General features: G+C 31.9%; 2 protein-coding genes across 2 annotated transcripts; one reads left to right on the forward strand and one right to left on the reverse strand.

Annotated features, from left to right (window-relative positions):
• Positions 1-201: 201 nt before the first annotated feature.
• N7537_010168 (uncharacterized protein) lies at positions 202-792 on the forward strand (the record flags this gene model as incomplete). The annotated part of the gene is made up of 3 exons (XM_056901222.1): positions 202-363; positions 645-725; positions 769-792. Coding segments are annotated over 3 exons (267 nt in total), but the record flags the coding sequence as incomplete, so codon positions are not given.
• Positions 793-1,341: 549 nt separating this feature from the next.
• On the reverse strand, positions 1,342-1,779 carry N7537_010169 (uncharacterized protein; the record flags this gene model as incomplete). The annotated part of the gene is made up of 3 exons (XM_056901223.1): positions 1,342-1,502; positions 1,641-1,662; positions 1,702-1,779. Coding segments are annotated over 3 exons (261 nt in total), but the record flags the coding sequence as incomplete, so codon positions are not given.
• Positions 1,780-18,193: the final 16,414 nt, after the last annotated feature.

The raw sequence follows: 18,193 nt of genomic DNA on the forward strand, positions 1-18,193 counted from the left end.
TAGATACCGGAATATTTCTAGTAAGTTATTCCTTTATATAAAGATAATAGAGAATTATTCTAGACCGGCGAAATATCGAGCTCTACGAAACGGACTTTTCGAAATATTCTTAGTACTCTTTATTATTTAAATAAAAGATAGACCTCTACCGATAGTATTCGTCGAGCCTTATACTATATAGTACTCTACCGCGTTATATAGAGTATAATAGAGCTTTATATATCGAAGAAGTTTATAGCTAAAATTATAAAATTTTATATAAATATTATACTCGAGGACGACGGTAATACGCGTAACGATCTCGACGACGTAGCCGAGGAGCTAAAAGCTAACTATAAAATTAGCGGTATCTACGAGTTATACGTATAGAAGGCGGGTAATAGTATTATTTTCTATCTTTTCGTTTTACTATCTAAAATATAAGCTAATATTTCTCTCCTCTTACAATTACGAGAAACTCTATTAACTTCCGGAAAGATATAAAAAGTACTTAAACAAAATAACTAATATAGATAACGTCCTTAGGCACTATAGTTTACTTAGCTTCTAACAAGAGGATTCTATAATATCTATAGTAAACAGTATAGTAAGCTTTATCACAAACTAGTTTAATTTATAAGTATCTATCTTTAAATCGAGTATAGCCGATTAAAAGATCAAACCGATACGGAAAAACTACTAAAAAAAGCGGACCTAAAAAACCTCGAAACGGGCTAGAAAGAATAGTTAGTTTTATTTACTAAAGCCTACATTTTACTAGCTATCTAGCTAAAGTACCGAGACGACTATTAATAGAAGTCTCTACGCTATAAACCCTAATAATATAGAATTTCCGAGCCTAATAAACTCGCCTCGTCTATACGATAGTACGAATCTTAGATTATCGTATTCTAATATAGCAAATATAGAAGCTTCTACTTACTCTTTTTATAAATACGAATCCCCTATTATAATAGTTAAACCTATAAACCACGCGATATCTAGGGAATCAATAGTATCTCTTTTAAATATCTCCTTAGACGCTAGCTAAACTTAACTACTAGCTCTAAACGGGATATTTAACGATACCGCTTACTTAATAAATAAATTCTAATTAGAGCCGATAATATATAGTACTAATACTACTCAGCTAATACACGAATTTTATCTAGAAACCTTTAGCCCGATAGACTATACTAATACTACCTAGCTAATATAGTAATTTGATATATCTAATAGATACTATAGTTAGTAGCACTTATAAGAAGGCGAAACTTAGTTTAATAAAGTATCTATATATAATTTAATAGTTTTTTAATTTAGGAATTAATTAATTAGTACGAATACTCTTATCTAGCATTATTAAATATCCGATATCGCTAATACGACTAGTTTCCTATTATCCTTAATATAGATATTATATTCTTTTAATATAACGTAATAATACTCTATATTAACTTTAATACCGCTAATTGTCGATTTGCCTTTATAGGATATTAGCTCGAGTATTATAAAATTAGTACCTATTAGTATATATATAGGTAGAAATATGAGTCCGCCGCGTCTATAATAAGCTATCTTCGGTAGGCGCCTAGGAAAATTATCTATATTCTATTTATAAATTGTTAGTAATAGTTAGTTATCAATTATAGAGGCCCTACTTTTTCGTAGTCGAGTACTACGCTACGTATAAGTTTATTATAAGTACTAGTATCTATAAACGTAGGCTAGAACGCGGCGGCCTTTATCTTTTTTACTAGAGCGTCTTAGGTAGTTTTGTCTATATTTTTTTCCGCTTCTATCTATACCTTATTTTTACTAAGAAGCGCGACGCTTTATAGACGTAGGATAATAGGAGAGAAAGTATTACTTATAGATATTATATATATCGATTATTCGATTCTCGAGGCGGAAGAAATTACTAAAGAGCGATCCTTATATTAGCAAACTATTGGTTGAAGATATACCTACGAGACTATAAGTTAGTAACTTACTTTAATTATAATAATTATAAACCTACGAAGCCTCTACTTATATCTATACTAATAGAATTTAGAGGGGTAAGAGGGGCGGTCCTTCTCGCGTTACCTAACCTAACTTTAAAGTCTATTACTACCTAAATTAGAAATAACTAATCTAGCTAATTAACTAACTAATTACTTTAGCAACTACCTAGCGATAGGCTAGCGCCCTATATAGTACCGGGGTTTAGGCTATTTTCGAATTCTACTATAAGTTATAGAATATCTATAATATCTCGGTACTCTATATAGAATATTCGAATCCCTATAGCTTTAGTAGTTAGCCTACTATATAATATACTATTCGTCGTAGAAGATACCTCCTTATAAATACCGCTATTAACTAAAAGAGTCTAAACCCGCCGTCCTAACTTATAGTTATTATACGAGGATATACCTTTTACGTACTTTAAGATATAGTACTGAACTATTATAAGAATACTTTTCGTCGATAGGCGGTATCGCTTATCCGAGGATAAGGTAAATACGTCTTAAAGAAGTAAGTTCAGCTAATCGGATCCTATAAATATATAGTTACTATAATTAGTTTCTCCCTTAATTGATCACCTCTTTCTACTTACTAAATATAGTAGAATCATCGCGGGGAATATTTTATATTATCGTTTACTAGTTAGCGCCTAACGTATAGCCCCTTATCATATACTATCTAGACTATTATATGATTAATAGCACTATTATTTAAGAGTTCCGTACGGTCTTATCTTTGCTAAAGTAAGAAAAATCTAAACTCCTATTTCTCTAGCCTTTATACTAATAATAACTAACGTATCTTCCGTAGATATATACGTAGGAATTCGTATCCGAGAGATAGGCTAGGTATATATATTATTAGCGGATACTTTAGGATTTTAGGCTTTCCTTAGCTCGCAATTAGTATATCTTAAACTATAGTATTAATAAAAAGATAACTAACCTATTAAGCACTCCTATTATCTATCCCTAATACTAGTGATAGACCAGGATCTATAATAGGTTAATAAAGATATACTATAATAAACTATATAAAGTCATAAGACCGAAGCGAAACTTTCACTAGAAAGAACCTTTGCTATTTTCCTATAATCGGTTAGGGTTTTTATATAATCCTTATCTTAATAGTCTAATTTAGCTAAGAATATAGTTAATAGTCTAAAGATAATTTCTATATATAGTAATTTTTTATATATAGTAGTTCCCTAGACAGAAGAGGGCTCCGTAAGGAAGAAGATTATTTATAGACATTATAAAATCAATACAATTACTTTAGGGAGCGATTAGTAGCGAGCCGGGAAAATCACGTACGAAGTACTAGGGGAGTAATAGTAGATTAGAGGAGCTAATATATAATTAGTTCCTAACTTCTCCTTACTCTACTTTAGAGAAGCTCTAGACTACTAGCTATCCCGCCGATTTATAGCGCTATCGATAAAAGTGGCCGGATATAGTTAACGTATCTCTTACTATTATTAAGAGTGCTACTAGCCCGAAACTAGCAACTATACTCCGTATATTTCGAGTACCTTTATCGCTTCTTAACCTAGATACTAGTATCGATTTTCTCCCGGAAGCGAACTACCGTAGGGAAGCTAGGGTAAGCTAGCCTTATTTAAGTAAATTATTAATAGCTATAGAAGCAATACGTAAAGGCGGAAGTCTTCTATTTAAGTTCTATATAGTAGTATTCGAAATTAGTTATACCTCTATACTCTTACGGCTTAATTTCTAGAAAATAAGTCCGAAAGGTACTAATCCGTTCTAGATCCCCGCCTTCAATTTCGGTAGAACTATTCTCGTAATAATACTTAAGGTACTGTTATAGTATTATAATAGTATATAGAACTATCCTTCTTAGCTTAAACTATTACTCTCTACTTATTAGTATAGTAACGATTTCTCTTTTCCCCGAACTCCCTAGGATTTCTATAAGTCAGCTACTATATATCGCTTATATCCCTAGGTTTATCTATATAATTGAAATATAACTATATACTTTTATTTAACGACGGGTTTTTTATACTATACTACTCCGGCTCTTTCTATATTTTAATACGTTATAGAGTACGTAATCGTCTTAAGACTACTAAGCCCTACTACCATACCTATTTAGTAACCGTAATGTCCTAGTAGGTAAATACCTATATAGTTTTACGGAGTAGTACTAGCTAGGATTACTGTTACTATCGACTTATTATTTAAGTATATAGCTACGGCTTTCTAAATATTATTTAAGGTTTAGGTATACTTGTAGTAGGGTATATAGCTAGCTCTCGTACTATATTCAATAGAGGTAAGTATATATTCTACTACTTTTATAAAAGTACGCGGATAGGTAGATAGTATAAGAGTAATTACTTAAGTATAGTAAAAATAAGCGTATTTAGATAGAAAGGCAACCTAGTATAGCTTTATATATAGATATATAGCCGGGATATATTATCTAATCTATAAGATATTCGTTAGTTTCTAAAATAGACTCTCTTAAGAGATATAACTCTATAGCTAAGTAGAGTAACAATAATTTATATAAGTTATATAAATCAATAGATTAAAGATAGAAAGCTACTCTAAAATTCTATTTAATTATTCAAATTCTAGGATAGATTAAAATCAATTTCACTATTTTTTTATAGATATCCTTTCTCGAACCCTATTCTATAGTATCTCCTATTATCTTTATAGACTTCTAAAAGATAGAAAGTAGTTAGAGTAAAGTAAGGCTAGTAGGACTATAGCTTTAGGCCGGATCATAATAAGCTTAGGGGTAGGTATAACGATTCTTTTTAGCCGTAAGAAGGGGCTCGGAATATTAGTTTAGCCGAAAGCCGATATAATATAAATTAACCTACTATCTCGATAGTTTAATTATAATCTCAACCTTCCTTCCCCTAGAACTTACTAGTATTACGATCTTTATTCCTTAAATATACCTAAATCATTAGCTTTATACGTTCTTTTACCTATTAATAGTCTAGCGTTTATAAGTACCGAAATCTCTAGATATCTTTTATTTAAATTAGTCTATCTAGTACTCTACTAGACTTATAGCGGTAGTACCTTAGACTTAACTATATAGTCTAAGTCTAATATAGATAATACCGTTCGTCTAAGTAAAGAAAAATTTGATCGTATCCTTTCCGAAAGCTATAATAAATAGTCGTCCTACCTAATAAATACTTATAAAAACCCTCGTCTCCTACCTTCTTCTATCGAACTAAAATCGCTTCTCGAGAGAATACCGTCTTTCCTTAGATATAGATTGGTTTCTAAAGATACTAAGCTATCCTTTAGTTATATAGAAAGGGAATCGAGTAGCGGATAGTCTAGTCTCCTTATCTCTAGATATTCGACCTAGACTACTATATATAGGGAATATTACCTCGAACCGAAAATAATATCTTTAGATATTCTACTAGCTATTCTAAACCTATTAATAGTAGAGATATCAAATTCCGCCCCCCTATAAGAATAGCCTAGTATTAATAGTATCTTAAATTATAACGAGGGAAATTATATTAGTATATTATTCCTTACGTAGGCTTATATCCTTTCTACGCGATAGGCAGAATCACTAAAGCACGCTTCGGGACACTAATATAGTAGCAACTTTACGTATAAGGCTAGTCAGCTTATAATAGGTTCTAGATACTATAATACAATCGAAATTGATATAGGATACGATATTAAAGCTACTAAAGTAGCTTAGTAAGGGGCTATATTATACTCTAGCGGCGGCTAGGAAATAACTATAGATTATAAAAACAAAATATACTACTTACCTTAGTCTATTATTCTTTCCGATAAAGCTAAAATAGGGATAGTAGGAGGTTATCTAATCTCTAAGGAAGGACCGCCGTTATCTAGTACTACTTTAGAATATCTCGCTAGGTTTTGCTCTCGTTACCGACTTTACGGATAGTATTCTATTGCCCTAGTTACTACGCTTTATATTCTATTACTTAGCGGGGATTCTATTTTACTTCCTATCCCGAAACTAGCCTTATACTATAGGCCGTTATCTCTATCACAAAAATCATTAAATCTAGTAAAGGAATACTCGGAATTTCTTTCCCGTTATATAATACTAAGTTATAATATATAAGGTATACGATCTTTACTTTCTAGTACCTTCTTTAACAGAGAGGTTAAATATAATCTTATTAGCGCCTAGCTCAGTCCTATCTTTATAATAATAAACTCTTTAGTCTAGAACGAGAAGCCTCTTACCCTCGCTAAAGTCCTTAGATATCGGTAGCCTAGATTAGCTAGCCTTTAGCTCGGTATAAATATAGTAGGACTAGCAAACCCTATAATACGAAATATCCGGATCGGGCTTATAGCTATAGAATTCAATACAGCGGCTTAGATAGGAACGTCCTAATCTTTTATAACTATAGAACCTAGTAATAATAACGGTTAAATAATCCGTAGGGAAGACGAGTATCGTTTGCTATTTATCATAGCCTATAATAGATATACTAGACCACCTATTTATCTATAGAAACCGTTTAGAGAAACTCGGCTTCTTAATACTAAACTTATAGTATAGTAATATACCGCTTACCGCTATCACTATTTAAAGTATAAAACTTAGAACTAGAATCTAGTAAATAGAGAAATACTCGAAGACTCCGGTATATCTCCGATAGAATTTAGTAAAGAATTTCTAATATAGAGATATAAGGAAAACTACTACCCGATATAAATTAGCTTAACCCTATTTTCCTAGGTAGCTTCGGAGGCTATAACTCGTAGAATTTTTAGTTAGCTTAGATCTATAGGGTACCTAGTAAATAAAAAACCTTTATATCGGTATTCCTAGATCGATATTAAAAGCTCCGATAACGACGATATTAATATCAATTTAGATAGCGGTTAAGAGGATAGTTGTCAATCGTTTATCAATCAATAGCTTAGCCGTATAAACTTAAGTGTCTAGATCGTTAGATCAATCCACTCTTCAAAGCTATTAGGCCTACTAGCGGGGTAAGCCTCGTATTTCGAGTAAATAGCCTATTTCCCGAAAATTCTATAGTCGCCCGTTTAGCAAATTTTCTATTATTTCCGATAACCCGTTTCTTTATATATATACCTATTGTATATATTATTCTAGTAGTTATACTTTATATTCCTATAGGAGCCGGCTTAACTAGAACTTACTATTATTACGATAAGGGCTATCGAAGGAGACGGCTTAAAGTACCTTTTAGTTAGTACTATCCGATATTATATATCTCTACTTCATATCTATTAATTTTACTACCGATTTTAGGCCTCAAAAGATAGAATACGTAGTAAATATATATAATTGAATATATCTAAAGATATTAGGTGCTAAAACGTATATTATTATACTAAAATCTATACTTAAAGGTACGTAGTCTATAGTATAGCTATCTATTTATTATTCTAGTCGCTAAACCTAAGCGTAACGGCCTATATATCCCTACGGCTAATCTATATATATAATTTCTTAAAGTATTATATTATAAGCGCTAAGGTAATCTAGGTAGTGCTAAAACAATAATAGAGTAGGTAAGCGCTAAGAAACAACCTATCATTTATAATTAGGAGGGGATATATGCTTTAGTATATATATAAAATCAAATTATAGCCTATCTCGGATATAGCTAGACACTAAGCGTATCACTAGTCACGATAAAGGATACTAGGCGCGTCTAAGACTAAGATAGGTAAGGACAAGCTAGGCTATAGTTTCCCGCTATATACTAAATCATATAATATATTACGATTCGAAGAAGATAATTAGGAAACAGCCTTATAATAAGGAATTTCCGGATAGAGCACTTTTATTATATATAGTAATATTGTTCTCGTAGTATATTATTTACTATTATAAAACTAGCTACTCCACTATTTAGGTTTATTTTAAAATCCTATAAATAATAAGCTATAATATAAGTCACGAAAATACGAGGATATTATTAGCGGATCGAATTAGATCTCAGCCAATTAGCATAGTTAATTAGCCGGGAAGCAATTATATATATAGCCTTATAATACTAAGCCCCGTATTTTAAAGTATAATATAATATACGTTTTTAAGGTTTAATTAAAAAAAAACAGCGACTTTAGATTTATAAATAGGTGGCTAATCTATTCTATAGCTAATAGCAGTCAGTATATAGCCGCTAGCCCGCTTTCCGATAACCCGTTCGTGCTTATATATATATTCGTTATTACAAAACTACGTGCTATAGGCCACGCTAGTAGGAAACCAAATTCAGAAGCTCTTAGACTAGGACTAGGTCAGGAGCCCTCTCTCCTTAGTTAGCTCCTAGGCTTTGTCTTCGCTGCCTAGTTTTCAACACTAGTAACAGCGCTAAAAGGCGAGTTCTTCTACTCTAATAGGAACGACAAAACTTTAGCTAGACTAAAAACTTAGTCTGGTACCTTAGAAGCAAAGTCGTAGGCAAGTCTCTCAATCGTCTCATCACCGAATTTATACTTTGATTCCTTATTGTTTGCCGTCTACAAAAAATTCTTTATACGGAACAATTTATTAGCTTAAAGAAGATTGTTATATTATTTTTTTTCACTAGTAGTATATATAAAGCTAACCTACTTACTAAGACTATATCTCTACTTATCCTATATACTTTATATATATATATCGCTAACAAGCGTAGACCTAAGATTGCCAACTTAAACCGGGGAATAGCGGTCCACCGTTTGCCTACGCCGAGGTAGACCGTATCGCGGTCTTAATATACCTTCTTCGGTATCTTTGCTCTTACTACCCGCGGCTTAAACACGATAACGATAACTAGGTGTTACGGACCTATCCGTCACCAATCAGTGGTGACCCACAGGCACACCAATAGGCCATCAAGAGCCAATAGATCGAGATCACGTGCAACGTATCTGGCAGAAAAGGGTTTTGCCAGAAGGTAGCCATTACCGGCCCTCGCGGGGCAAATGGCAATTCTACTAGATACGTTATACGTGATTTCGATCTATTAGCTCTCGATAGCCTATTAGTATGCCTATAGGTTACTACTAATTAGTAACGGATAGGTCCGTAATATTACCTTCCCTCTTCCTAGGAGTTTCGTCCCCGAGACTTATAAAGCTACGGTATCCCCCCTTAGGTAGGTAATAGATTTCGTTTTTTAAAAATAATACTTCCTTATTATACCTAAACGTAAGGCTGATTTTCGTCCTAAGTATCCTTCGAAATCTACTTGCCTATCGACTATAATCTATAATCGTTAGGCTGATTATATCGAACTATATAGTTTTATAACTTCGATACCTTATAATTATTATCGTAACGCCGGTATTAATTATAAGATAGATTAGTCGGATAAATATTCGAAATATACCTCCTATACTTATACGGGTCGTTTATATAAATAGGAGTTCTATACTAATAGTAAATAGGATTTATTAAAATCCGCGGAACTAAAAATTACGGCCGATCTTTCTAAGACCGATAATAAATTAGAGCTATTAAAGCTTAAGTTAAGACTTATCTAAGATCGCTTAGCTAAAGTTTAATAAAAAATTAATAAAATACTAGCGCGCTATACGCGGTTATAAAAATAATAAAAGTTCCTAAAAGAGCGTAGTTTTAAAATATCTTATTACGATACTAAGCTCTTAAAAATTCTCGATAAAAAATAAATATCCCTAGAGTAGGCTTCCCCTTCTACTCTCGATCTTAAGTAGCTTACTATTACTACCGATTATCCGAACTTTAATTAGATATTAGCGGAGATTACTAATCTCCTTATTTCTTTCTAGGATAAATCCGGTTTCGTACCCTCCTCGCTTTCTATTATATAGGAGTCCTTTTCGTCTATTAGTAATACTATTAGATAAGCTAGTAGTAGCCCCTTAGGTTCTAAATAGGTTCTTATATATTTTCTAAGGTAGGATACCCTTTCTACTAAACTAAAAGTTATTATTAACTATTATATTATCTATCCGATAGGATTCGTTCGACTTTATATTCGTCTTCGGTTTCCTCGATTTCTATATTAGTTATAATTTCGGCGTTATCTAGTACTAGTTCGAGTAACGAGATATAAAATATTATATAGAGTTTTTATATACTTTTAGGTAGCTTTAAGCGATAATTTACTAGTCCTAATTTTTCTTTAATTTTAAACGGTCTTAGTCGTAGGTAGTCTAATTTATTATTAGATTGTTTAGTTTTAATATTATATTATAATAGGTAAACCTTTTCTCCCTCTTTAAGGTTAGGTCCCTCTCTATAGTAGTCGTCGTAGTATTTCTTTATATATAGATTAATAAAGTTAATATCTCTAGCTAGTTATATATATAACTTTCTTAGTCCGCTAGCCTTTAGTCTCGCTAACTTTATTATAGCTATCTTATTAATTAGTTCTCTAAATACTATTAGATTATATCTATAATTTATAAAGAATAGTATTTTATTAGTTATAGAGTATACTATATTATTATATACTAGCTATACTATTAGTAGTAGTCCTATCTAGTTATTTTATTAGTAGTTTATATAGTATCGTAAGTACTATTTTACTATCTAATTTACTCTTTCTATCTAATTATTAGTTTATAGGTAGTATATAGTAGAGAGTCTAAGCTTAATACCTATTTAGTCTATAAAAGACTTCTATATATTCGATATAAATAGCTTATCTCTATCTAATATAATCTTACTTAGTATCCTATAGTTCGTAACTATATATCGAAGTATAATATTCGCTATTTAATTAGTATTAATAGTTTCTATAGTCGGAATTATATAGGCGTACTTAGTAAGCCTATCGACTATAACTATAATTATATTATATCTATCTAAGACTAGTAACTTTATAATAAAGTCTATTATAATCTATTCCTATAGTTAGATTAGCGTCTTAGATAACTATAATTCTCTATAAGGTACGTATCGTATAGGTTTATTTCGTTAGTACGTATTATAAACGCGGATATAGAATCGAACCTTTTACTATATATTTAGAAAATAATAGTTTCGCGTAATATATTTAATAGTTTTTTTTACTCCTATATATCTATATAAGATATTATTATAATATCGATATATAACCTCTTCTTTTAGCTTACTTAAGATATATATTAATCTATATATATAAAGTAGTCCTTAGTCGTCCTTAGTAAGTTTTCCGCCCTTTTTAACGAGTTAATTAATTATATCTTTCTTTAATACGTCTTTGATTTTCTATAAGAAATCGTTATCTTTAACTTCTATCGTTATAGCTAGTAACTATTTATTATATAAGATAGTACTATTAGAGTTTTATCTTAATATAGCGGGATCCGCTATTTTAGTTCCTAATTCGTAGTCTAGTCGTCTATTTAAAGCGTCGGCTTATCCGTTTTCTATTCCTTTATAATATTTAATTCTAAAATTGTATTATATAAGGGTTTCGGCTTATCGCGCTTATCGTCTTATTAACTTTTTCGTTATAGTAACGAATATAAGATTCTTATAATCGGTCTTAACCGTTACCGTATACTTTACTCCTTCTAGATATACTCTTTAGACTTAGAACGCTAATACTATAGCTAATAGTTCTTTATTATATATATTATAGTTAAGTTCTATTAGAACTATTTTCCTCGACTAAAATATAACTAGTCGGTACTTACTATTAGTTCCCGGTTATATTAGTCTTACTCCTAGAGTATAGTCTAATATATCGGTTTCTATAATAATTAGTCGGTCGTAACTAAATATAGCTACGATTATTCCTTTATTAAAGAGTTTCTTAAGGTCTTAAAACGATTTATCTACTACCTTATCCTATATAAATTTCTAATCCTTCTTAGTAAGATAATAGAGTCCTAATACGACTCCGGCGTATCTATCGATAATCTTCCGATAATAGTTAGCTAGACTAAGAAATTATTATACTTCCTTTATATTTTTAGATATCGGCTATTCTATAATACTTTTAACCTTATCTTCTTCTATCCCTAGTTTTTTAGGGGTAATATAGTATCTAAGGAAAGTCGTTTCCTAAATATAGAATTTATATTTCTTTAGTTTAAGAGTAACTTCTACTTCTCTTAGCTTCTATAATATAAGTCGGTTATATTTAATATAATCTTCGAGTATCTCTAAGAAAACTAAGATATTATCTAGGTATATAATAATAAAGATATCTAAGTATTCCTTAATCGCTTTAAAGATAAAGCGTTAGAATATTACTAATACGTTAGTAAGGCCGAAAGGTATAATCTTATATTCGTAATATCCGAATTTAGTTCTAAATACTATTTTCTATTTATAGCTTAGCTTAATCCTAATACGATAATAGGCGTTAGTAATATTATACTTTAAGAAGTACTTAGTATATCTAATCCTATCTTATATTTCGTTAATTAAGAGTAGCGGGTATCGATCTTTAATAGTAATCGAATTTAAATATCGGTAATCTATATAAAGTTAAAGACTCCTATCTTTCTTTAGTACGAAGATAATAGGATATCTAGCCGCTAACTTCGAGGCTTAGATATATCCTTTTCGTAGGTTCTCCTAGATATATTCCTTAAGTATATCGGACTCCTTTTATAATAACTAATAGATAGGTATAAAAGTTAGTTTAGTATCTTCTATAGTATTAATCTTATAATTAAAGGATCTATATTTTAGTAATACCCTATTAGCCGGTACTATAAAAATATCTATAAACTTTTAGTATTCCTCCGGAATCCTAGGTTTATTATTAGTTATATATAGCTTCTTATATTTAATTATTATATAGTCCTTTAATTCCTAGTCGGATATATCTAGTAATTATTCTATAGTATCTAGGGCGACGCCTATAATTAATACTCTAGTCCTCTTACTTTAAGACTATTTGCTACGTTTATTTTTTTAAGTAGACTTCTATCGACGTATTTCGTACTCGTTATATATTTCTATATATATATATCTATTAAATAAGATATATCCCGACTACTAATTAATACTCGGGTTATACTTCTTAAGCTATAGAATACCTAAAATAATATCGTAGTCTCTTATTTTTAAGATATTAAACTATATTAATTCTAGGTATCCGTAGATAAATATAGGTAATATAATAGTTTCCTCGCTAACTCCTTCTAAAAGTACTTCTCTATCGAGTCCTATAACTAGTATTATATATAGTAGGGGTTCGGTCGTAACTTATCGATCTTCCTTAAATCTTAGGTTTATAAAGTTATTAGTAGCTCCTAAGTCGATAAGAGTCTATACCTTCCCTATAGGTAGGATTATATATAACTTAATATATATTCCTAATATTATTACCGCTAGATATATTATTAGTCGACCCTTATAGTCGTATATCTAGCGCCTATTATACTAAATTCCTTAGTACTTCTTTGTCTATTATAGCTTCTTTATCTACTATAGTAGTTTCGGTTCGATATTATAATCTAACTTTACTAACCTATAAATAATATATATTTTGTTATAGTATATAATACTAGCTATCTTACTATATCCTAGGTATCGCGTATATTCTTTATACGCGTAAGTAGAATTTTCGTAAGGGTATCCTACTAGGTCGTCGCCTTCCTTAATTATATTAATAAGATACTAGTCTAGTCTACTAGGCTATATCTTTTCTTCGAGATATCCTATAAGCTCTTTAGCTTCTTTATTATCGTAATAGTTCGTAGGGCTTTCTATTAGTATTTCTAGGATAGTTTAATCTATTCTAAGAAGCGTATCTAGCGTTCTTAGATTACTATTAGCTCTAGGGATCGGGTTCTATATCTCTATAAGTCCTATATCGTTCGTCTTAAGACGATTATAGTCCTAGGACTTCTCTATTCCTATAACCGTAGTCTCCGGTCCTAGTAGGTCTTACGACTACTAATTAAGGTCCTCCCTAGCCTTAAGTCCTATTAGGTCTTAGATTAGTACTTAGGGTATATACTATATCTACCCTTAACTTTCTACTATATCCTAATCGATTTCTAGATAATCGAGTTCTAGCTCGTCGGCTAACCCTTTAATATATAGGTTACCCGCTATTATCTCTTCTAGGTCGAGGCCTTAGTACCTACCTATAAGATCTTCTAAGAGCTCGTCTCTTAGGTCTATAGCGACTCGCCTACTACTTCTAAGGCTATCGATAAAGGTCCCGACCTACCCTTCTAGGTCGCCCTATTACTCGTTAGGGTATATTTCCTCCTAGTATTCTTAACTAGCGCTTATTCCTTCGGCGTTAGTACTTATACTAGTAGTAGCCTTTCCCTCTTAGGTCGCTCGTAGTACTTCGCGTATCGCCTATATATATTATCGTTTTTTATACGGTTTCTTCTATTTATATTCTTTCGCGTAATATCCTAGTTTTTTATAGGTAAAGTAAAGATTCTTATTATAACGCTCCTTTTACTCGTTATAAGTAGCGTCTAACTCTATTAGCTTTAGGTTATATAGATTGTTATCCTATAGTATCGCTCTATCGTAGCGTCTACCGAATCGGTTAAAGCTATATATCTTTCTACGCTTCTATAGTTCTATTTCGTATCGTTCTCTTCTTCGCTCGTTATTATAGTTATCGATCTTAACTATAATCTTAATAAGTTAATTAAGCTCTTCTAGCTAATCTATTCGCGTAAGTTTATCCTTAACGTCGGATTTTATTCTAGCTTCGAAGTAAGGAAGGTATACTCTATCTAGCTAATCTAAGTAAGAGATAATTTATAAGAACTTAGAGATATAGCTTAATATAGTTCCGGTTTATCGGATTCGTTATAATTTTTTCTAGGCTATTCTTATAGTATCGATATCTCTAAACGTATTTTCGAGGTATTAACAGAAATTACGATACTCGTTAAAGATATTTACTATAGTATCCGACTATTCTTTAGGTTTCTTTTTATAATAGTTATAGATATAAGATTCGAACTAATCCTAGGCCTAGCCGCGTAAATAAGTTAATATAAAAATTACCTTACCGGCTTCGTTAGATATCTTAACGCTATTTATATCGAGGTATATATCTATCTAAGTAAGGAATCCTCGAAGTTTAATTTAGTTTCCTTTAAAGAACTTAGCCTTAGATAGTTATAGTACCTAAATAGTACTAATAGGTATAGATACGTTAACTTAAGCCTTAATCTACTCGAGGTAATCGTCGACCTCGTTAAACTTAGTACCGCTTTACTTACCTAAGTTACTAAGCTAATCTATAACCTTCTTAAGGTTATACTTAAGTTCGCTAATCTTTCGCTTCTATTCTATAATAGTATTGTTTCTTTCGATATTAGAGTCGGGATCCTCTATAGGTAGAGTAACTTACTCCTAAATAGGCTTCTTCCTAGTACTAGCGTAAGATATATTACTTATCGTAACTCGAAACTTAATTCGAGATAGTCTTTAATATATTACGTACTAGCTAACTAGTTATAGTTAGGTTAGATAGGTTTAGGGTATATTTACCTAGATACTCCTCGAATAGTCTAATCGTTAATAATCGGGTCTTAACTAAGCTAATACCGCGTAGGGCCTTATAGTAGCCTAAGTCCTTTTAAGCGATTAAGGAACTAATACTAGGTAGAGCGCCGAGTAGATCTATACCGGAGTATTAGTCTACTTATAAGTATTATCAAGTTATAATTAAGTAAAGAGTTATAGTAATCTAAAAGATAAATATAAGTAACAATATATAATTAAAGACGAAGAACTAAACTAGATATATAAATAAGTATCCTTATATATCCCTAAGTTCTTCCTATATAGAATAGTAGATAGTAGAATAGTAGAACCGTTCTACTATCCTACTATCGACCATTCTACTACCTATATAGTCACGTGCTCTAGGCGGTCACGGGTGATCGGTATTGTTATAAGGTAGAATTGCTATTTACCCCGCGAGGGCCGGTAATAGCTACTATCTAGCAAAACCCTTTTCTACTAGATGCGTTATACGTGATTTCGATCTGTTAGCTCTCGATAGCCTATTGGTATGCCTGTGGGTCACTACTGATTGGTGACGGATAGGTCCGTAATACTTAGATAAAAAAGGCGAGTCGTTATAGACCTAAGAGATAAACTCTTAGAAGATCTTTTAATAAGATAGATTAACCTAAGCCTAGAAGAGATAATAGCGGGTAACCTATATATTAAAAGGTTAGCCGATAAGCTAGAACTCGATTATCTAGAAATCGACTAGGATATAGTAGAAAGTTAAGGGTAGATATAGTATATACCCTAAATACTAATCTAAGACCTAATAGGACTTACGGCTAAGGAGGATATTAGTTAGCGGTTATAAGACCTACTAAGATTAGAAACTATAGTTATAGGAATAAAGAAGTCCTAGGACCCTAAGTATCTTATGATTAATAATATAGGGCCTATAGAGATATAGAACCTAATCCTTAAAGCTAATAGTAATCTAAGAACGATAGATATACTTTCTAGAATAGATTAAACTATCCTAGAAATACTAATAGAAAGCCTTATTGTTAAAAGATACTCTACAAGTCAGGGTAGGTGCCTGTCAATCAGGTAGGAGAAGGTAACAAGATAGGTGGTTCCCAGAAGTCAAAGACTGTTTCTTGAAGAGCCGTCAGGCTTCCTTTATATGGTCCAATTTATATATAGTCTCCCTATATTGATAGCGGGAGGAAATGTGATACGTGGAGCGGGGTCTCGTTCCCGCGGGGAACCCTTCTCGGAAGGGTATAGAAACATGGGCGATCCCCCTCCGGAGAGGTCAAACCTCCTATAAGCCTGAGGCACCAATCTGGGAATGGCCTCACGTCTGATTATATCATAACAATACTATAGTCGGAGGCTAGTTTTATAACCTAGAAATCGAGAGTAGGTAATTATTATTAAGTATACGAATACTTCTAGCTAGGCCCTTCCTCTATATATAATTTTTAATAGTAAAGTCTTTATTAAATTATAGTTCGATAGCCTTCTAAAGGATTAGCGCTTCGAAGTTAGTCCTAACGGCTAGACCTCCGATAAAATTGGGCTTCGTTAGCTTAAGAAGCTCTTTATTCCTAGTACTTCTTTATATATAAAGGGGGGGTATCGGCTTTTAATACTCGATAGCTACGGAAGTTATTTAATACCTTAATTTAACGAAATTTATAAGTAAAATAAGGTAATACTAATCTATATACTAGCGTATTTATCTTATCTTTTATAACCTCTTAATATAGGTTATTTTACGGTATTAAAACAATCGTATAGTTAGATAGTTAAAACTAAGATATAGAACGGGATTAACTATATTAACAAACTTAACTTCCTCGAAGTATACCCTCTCGTACGAATTAAAGCTTTTAAATCGGAGATAATTAAGAATAGCTTCTTAGCTACCGGTTTAGTACTATTTAGACCCGACCGAGTGATTTTAAAGCTTAATATCCGGCTTCGAACCCCGACCCCCCCTACTAGCTAGGGTAGTAAATTAAGCCGGAATTTTACCCTAAAAACCCCTTTTACGGAGAAAGACCTACGTCGATAAGCTTTATTAATTAAAGCTTTACTTCGTATAAGATCTCGAAGCCCGCCTAGCCCGTTAGATCGTATATTAAACTAGCTTATAAAAGGCTTCCGTCTTATAATATAAGGTACTATCTTACTCGCTAAAGAAAACAAGGAATTACGGGCCGCTAACGAGAAGTAGAAGCAAAAGCGTACTAGATCCCGGAGGTAGATACCCGTAGAAGAAGGCCTCTTAGTTTAAGAAGTATCTATATTAATTATATAGCAATAGGAAGTAACTAAAGCACCTCCCCCCGGCCCCGGTATACCTAGAGAATCTACTATTCAGCCACGTATACGGGGCTAGCGAGGGTATGGGATATATAGAATACTAGGGCATAGAAGAGAAACATATCCAGATAGACCACTTAGTTAGTTGAATTAATTTAATGGCGTTATGGTTGAGATAAATGCATTTAAATTTAATGGGTTAGATGGGGTGCGCCACTCGGTGGTATGCGCCGCTCGGTAGTGAAATACGTTAGTATAGTTTTAACTAGAACTTATTTATAAATAGAGATCTATAATCGGATATAATACCTTTAGGGGGTCTAAAATATAGTTTAATATAATTATAGAATAGTTTATCGAGGTCTTTAGTAATAATCGTTAATAAAATAGAGAGGAATAATAACTATTTTATAAATCTATTAATAATAATAAGAATCCCATCGATTAATCTATCCTCGAATATTACTAGTAGTAGGCCTATTAT

This window comes from Penicillium hordei, assembly GCF_028827395.1.
Source record: "Penicillium hordei strain IBT 12815 chromosome Unknown utg000005l_segment0_segment0, whole genome shotgun sequence".
NCBI lineage: Eukaryota > Fungi > Ascomycota > Eurotiomycetes > Eurotiales > Aspergillaceae > Penicillium > Penicillium hordei.